The 6,092-nt window shown below is 53.1% G+C and overlaps 1 protein-coding gene across 1 annotated transcript in view; it reads left to right on the top strand.

The window, feature by feature from the left end:
• Positions 1-6,092, top strand: part of neurl4 (neuralized E3 ubiquitin protein ligase 4) — a 104,280-nt gene that overhangs the window by 30,788 nt on the left and 67,400 nt on the right. The window contains exons 11-13 of the mRNA XM_038786709.1: positions 928-1,111; positions 4,054-4,199; positions 5,685-5,900. Of these exons, the coding sequence (XP_038642637.1) occupies positions 928-1,111; positions 4,054-4,199; positions 5,685-5,900 (546 nt within the window). The remainder of the gene's footprint in view (positions 1-927; positions 1,112-4,053; positions 4,200-5,684; positions 5,901-6,092) is intronic.

Raw genomic sequence — 6,092 nt, 5'->3', positions numbered from 1 at the left:
GTGAGATAGTTGGTCAAAGGACAAAGCACGGTACCGCATGGAAAAAGGCCCTTCGGCCCTCCGAGCCTGCGCCGGCCATGCTGCCCCGTCTAAACTGAAATCTACACTTCCAGGGCCCGTATCCCTCTATTCCCAGCCTATTCGGGTCTGTGTCCAGCCGCGTTATGGCTCAGTCGGAAATCTTCTCTTTCACACTCTCACACTGTCGTCTTTCTCCAGCCCTCCTGCTCGCTCTCCTTCGCTCTCCTGTCCCCTCGCTCTTGTACACACCTTGCATGCGCCTGTGTCCTCTCTCGCACTCCCTTTCCCTGGCTCTCGTTTGTCTCAGGGTCCCCGGTTCGATTCCCGGCTTGGGTCACCGTCTGTGCCGTGTCTGCACGTCCTCCCCCGTGTCCGCGTGGGTTTCCTCCGGGTGCTCCGGTTCCCTCCCACAGTCCAAAAGACGTGCAGGTTAGGGTGGATTAGTCAATTGCCTCACATTTTCCAATGGTTTGGTGGGGTCGGGGGGGGGGGGGGGGGGGGGTTACAGGGATAGGGTGGTGGTGGTGGGGGGTAGTCCTCCATCAGGTGCTCTTTCAGAGGGTCGGTGTAGGCTTGCCCCCCCCCACCCCCCCACAGTCTCAGCTTCCTCTATATCGAGAGAAAAGAGCCCTCACCCGTCACGTCTTTTCCGACACTGCGCGTTGGATTGGCGGCCAAGATCACCAAGGAGTCACCGCTGGGTCAACAGTGGGGGGGGGGGGGAGGGGGTCAGGAGATTCCCCTTGGCCAACAGCAACAGGCTTCCAGTCAGTTAACTCGACGCAGGCCCGTTTGGTCAGCAGGTCCTGGTCTCCGAGGCTCCGTCCCCTCAGATGGAGGCGCCTGTTAATGTTTAGCTCGGGCTGGTGAGGGCCGGGGTTGGGGGGGGGGGGGGTTGGATTTGAGCTCAGCAGGTGTTCTGTGGCTGTTGTTATTGTCCTGTTTCCTCTTCGCCTTGCAGAGCTGTACGCTGTGGTCGATCTGTACGGGCAGTGTGTCCAAGTGTCCATTACCAGCGGCTCGCCACCTGTCGACAACAGCCTGTCACTGAGTAACGCCACTGAGAAATCTTTCCCGATCCATTCCCCAGGTAGGCACGCACCTCCCCGTCGACACCCGTTTCCCCCCCCCCCCCCCCCCCTCTCCCCACCCCAATGATCAGCGCCCCACCCTGCTGTCCCAACTAGCCAGGGCACAACGGAGCCCATCAGGTACGGGTTTCCATCCATGGGGCAGGTGGACTGTCGTTTGGGGGAGGGGGGGGTTTAGGGCAACGTATTCGACCCCTCTGATATGGGCCAGCCCAGGAAGAAGATGGTGGCCGGTGTTGGGGTTCAGCGAACACCCCCCCCCCCCCCCCCCCCCCCCCCCCCCCCCCCCCCCCGCACTCTCTCTGTCCCCTCCCAACCACCCCCATTTCCCCCACTCCCTCCGAGGGCCTGAGGATTCAGCCTCACGTTCCACGTTGACCCCCATGTCCGGCGGCTTTGAGTTGGGGCTTGGCGGCGGGGGGGAGTAGAGGACTGGGGAAGCCGGACTGGTTAAAGGGGGAGCGGAGATCAGCCGGTGACAGCTTGCAGTGTTGCTGCCCCCCTCGGCTGTGAGCACGTTTACTCCTGGAGTTACCGGGAAGCGATGGAAATTTCCCTTTCTGACGAGGGCGGTATGCCGGTACCTCCCACGATCGCTGTATTACCGCAATCGCACGTGTTTCCTTAAATTCCCTGTGAGCAGGATATACTGGCTGGGGCTGGTTCAGCACAGTGGGCTAAATCGCTGGCTTTGAAAGCAGACCAAGACAGGCCAGCAGCACGGTTCAATTCCCGTACCAGCCTCCCCGAACAGGCGCCGGAATGTGGCGACTAGGGGCTTTTCACAGTAACTTCATTTGAAGCCTACTCGTGACAATAAGCCATTTTCATTTGTTTCATTTCGTACACGTCGCTGGGGCTCTGTCGGGAACGCTCATTGACCTTGATGCCGATTGTGTGTGTGTGTGTGTGTGTGTGTGTGTGTCTTTTTTTAAACAAAATGTCGGAAATATGTACAACTTGGTATAGAATAGCAGCACATACAGAAACTTTAACTTGGAGCAGGAGTAGGCCATCTGGCCCCTCGAGCCTGCTCCGCCATTCAATGAGATCATGGCTGATCTTTTGTGGACTCAGCTCCACTTTCCGGCCCGAACACCATAACCCTTAATCCCTTTATTCTTCAAAAAACTATCTATCTTTACCTTAAAAACATTTAATGAAGGAGCCTCAACTGCTTCACTGGGCAAGGAATTCCATAGATTCACAAGCCTTTGGGTGAAGAAGTTCCTCCTAAACTCAGTCCTAAATCTACTTCCCCTTATTTTGAGGCTATGCCCCCTAGTTCTGCTGTCACCCGCCAGTGGAAACAACCTGCCCGCATCTATCCTATCTATTCCCTTCATAATTTTATATGTTTCTATAAGATCCCCCTTCATCCTTCTAAATTCCAACGAGTACAGTCCCAGTCTACTCAACCTCTCCTCGTAATCCAGCCCCTTCAGCTCTGGGATTAACCTAGTGAATCTCCTCTGCACACCCTCCAGCGCCAGTACGTCCTTTCTCAAGACACATTCCCTACCACGGGTTTGCTATGATTAGTCAGTGTGTAACTCAGACCCCTGATGCCGTGAGTTTGCTTCAGGCACCTCCGGTTCTGAGACTGCTGTTATGGGCCAGGGTTTAAAAGGACTCCAAAGTATATTGGAGAGAGAGAAAAGAGCTAACGTTTAGAGTCCGATGACTCTTTGTCAAAGTCGCCCTCGTTCTCACACTTCATCCCACCAGCCTCCGTATGCAAAGCATAATCCTCCGCCATTTTCGCCAACTCCAGCGTGATGCCACCACCAAACACATCTTCCCTTCACTCCCTCTGTCAGCATTCCGCAGATTCCCTCCGAGACAATCTAGTTCACTCCTTCACTATACCCAGTACTATCACCCATGGCACCTTCCCATGCATTCGCAGAAGGTGTAACACCTGCCCCTTTACCTCTTCCATGCTTAACATCCCAGGCCCGAAACATTCATTCAGGTTAAGCAGCGTTTCACTTCCATCTCTTTCAATCTGGTCTACTGCATTGGCTGCTCCCAATGTGGTCGTCTCTATATCGGAGAGACCAAACGCAGACTGGGTGATCGCTTTGCTGAGCATCTTCGGTCTGTGCGCATTCAGGACCCTGACCTTCCTGTTGACAAAGAATCATCGGACTCAAAACATCAGCTCTTTTCTCTCCCTACCGATGCTGCCAGACTTGTTGAGATTTTCCAGCATTTTCTGTTTCATTTCAGATTCCAGCATCCGCAGTAATTTGCTTTTATCCAAAGTATAATCTGTTGTTCACCTGACCTATAACTTTATGTTGAATTCAGCTAAGCTAAGAGGCTGCCCTTCAGGTCTTATTCAACAAACTTCTTCGGCACTTTTAATCAAAAGAAAACAAGATTTAGTCTCAGAATTTAGTTAACATTTGTATAAACACACACAGCTAGAATTTTTATCAATTACAAACAGAAATACCCCACACAGCTACAGTAATATATGTATAATCCATAATGAATTCCCCCTTAACTGTTCCAATTCAATAACAAAATCAAAAAGCAGGTTTGAATTTCTTCGAGAAAGCAATTATCTCTTAAGTTACTAAGTCGTCTGGAACATCTTTTAAAATGAAGATCGAGAAACACTCCTTTCAACCTGTGCAGTTCAAACCCAGTCCAAAACTCAAAGCGAACGTAAAGCCTCACAGAGCCACAGCCGGCTCTGCCCACATAATGACACCACTGAAGCCATGTGATAGGACAACAGCCTTTCTTAAAGGGACACTGCCCTGACAGTGGTCCCTCCTGACCGTAACTGAAAGTTTTCTCCAATTAGCACGTTGTGCAAAAATGCCTTGGGCGCGTTTTATTCTGTCGAAGGCACTTCCCAAATGCACGTTATCAGGGAGGCAGGGACGGCGTCTCGGGGTTGACGCATTGTGTTTTGTCGCCCCCTCAGTTCCAGGTATAGCCCACCGCTTCCACTCCAACTGCGGGAAGAACGTGGCTCTGCAGAATGACGGCTGTCGGGCGGTTCGAATCCACGGCTTCTCTCACGGGGTGGTACTCGGCCTCAAGGAGCTGAGGTCAGACGAGGTCTTCGAGGTAACTCGACCGACGTTCTCCTCGGGAGCACAGGAGGCGATCTAGTGGGGGGGGGGTGGGGGTTCAAAAATCACCAACCGTTCAGACAGAGGAAATGAGGGGAAGTGTTTCCCGTGGCTGAGGGCGTAAATAAGTTGCCAGAATAAGCTCAGAAATTACGGAGCATCCAGTGGTGGGGGAAGCTTCTGGAAACAGCTATTCGGGGTAGAATTAGTATTCAGATGGAAGAATGTGGGTTGATTAGGAAGAGCCAGCATGGATTTCAAAAGGGGAAATGGTGTTTAACTAACTTGCTGCAGTTGGTTTGAGGAGAGGGCAGAAAGGGTCGATGAGGGTAATGCTGTTGAAGTGGTGTACATGGACTTTCAGGAAGACACTCGATACAGTGCCACACGACAGACTTGTGAGAAATGTTCTACCCCCTGGAATAAAAGGGCCAGGAGCAACGTGGATACAAAATTGGCCGTATGATAAGCAGAGAGTAAGGGTCAATGGATATTTTCCAAGTTGGAGGAAGGTTTGTCGCGAGTGTGCAAACTCCACACAGACGGTGACCCGAGGCCGGATTTGAACCCGGGTCTCTGGCGCTGCGAGGCAGCCAGGGTTAGGGTTAAGTCGCTGCGGTGATGGTGCAAAGATATGGGGCCGGTTTAGCACAGGGCTAAATCGCTGGCTTTGAAAGCAGACCAAGGCGTACCAGCCTCCCCGAACAGGCGCCGGAATGTGGCGACTAGGGGCTTTTCACAGTAACTTCATTTGAAGCCAACTCGTGACAATAAGCGATTTTCATTTCATTTCATTTCATTACCTTGTAAAATTCCCTCGATTCTGGATGCGTCCCAGTGGATTGGGAAATGGCAAATGTAACGTCCCAACTCCGGAAAGGAAGGAATGGAGAAAGTGGGAAACCAGTTAATCTGTCGTAGGGAAATTGTGAGAATCGATTGTTGAGGTGACGTAGTGGGATTGTCGCTGGACCGGTAATGCAGAGAGCCAGGTTCCAATCCCGCCACAGCAGACGGTGAAATCTGAATTTCACCATCTGCAGCACGGTAGCACAAGTGGATAGCCCTGTTGCTTCACAGCTCCAGGGTCCCAGGTTCGATTCCCGGCTTGGGCCACTGTCTGTGCGGAGTCGGCACGTCCTCCCCGTGTCTGCGTGGGTTTCCTCCGGTCGCTCCGGTTTCCTCCCACAGTCCAAAGACATGCAGATAAGGTGGATTGGCCGTGATAAATTGTCCTTGGTGTCCAAAAAGGTTAGGAGGTGTTATTGGGTGTTCGAGATTTGCAATTTGATTTGCTGCACAGGACTGAGACTTTGATTCTCTGTCTGGGAGCTCAGAGCTCGGACATGAAATGTAAACGTGCAGATTATAAAGTGTGCCTGGAAGTGGTAACAGCAGCTCTTTGGCGTAGAAATGTCCCCGTGAGCATCTGTGAAACTTGCCTCCGTCCAATCCTCTGTCTTGTTGCTGCCGTCCGCAGGTTAAGATCGACGAGATCGACGAGCAGTGGTCCGGCTCGCTGCACATGGGGCTGACCACTCTCCAGCCGCTGGACGCCTCCTGCACCTCCTCGGGGCTGCCGTCCACCTTGCTGGAGCTGAGGTCGAAGGTCAGCTGGCTGGTCAGCGGCTCAGAGGTCCGGCGGAACGGGACCCTGCAAAAGCAGAACTACGGCTTCTCGATGGAGCGGCTGACGGTAAGGACGGGCGGGCGGGGAGAAGACGACCGCCAGGTTCCCCCCCCCCCCCCCGGTGGTGCCTGGTGCAATATTTATCTCTCGGTCGATATCTTCACAAAAGCAAACGATCTGGCTGTCATGACGTTGCTGTTGCTGTGCCCGAAGAGGCTGCCGCGTTTCCGTGTCACAGCAGTGACCACGCTTCGGGGA

This window comes from Scyliorhinus canicula, chromosome 29, assembly GCF_902713615.1.
Source record: "Scyliorhinus canicula chromosome 29, sScyCan1.1, whole genome shotgun sequence".
In the NCBI taxonomy this organism is placed as follows: domain Eukaryota; kingdom Metazoa; phylum Chordata; class Chondrichthyes; order Carcharhiniformes; family Scyliorhinidae; genus Scyliorhinus; species Scyliorhinus canicula.
This window is presented reverse-complemented; position numbering and strand designations above follow the sequence as displayed.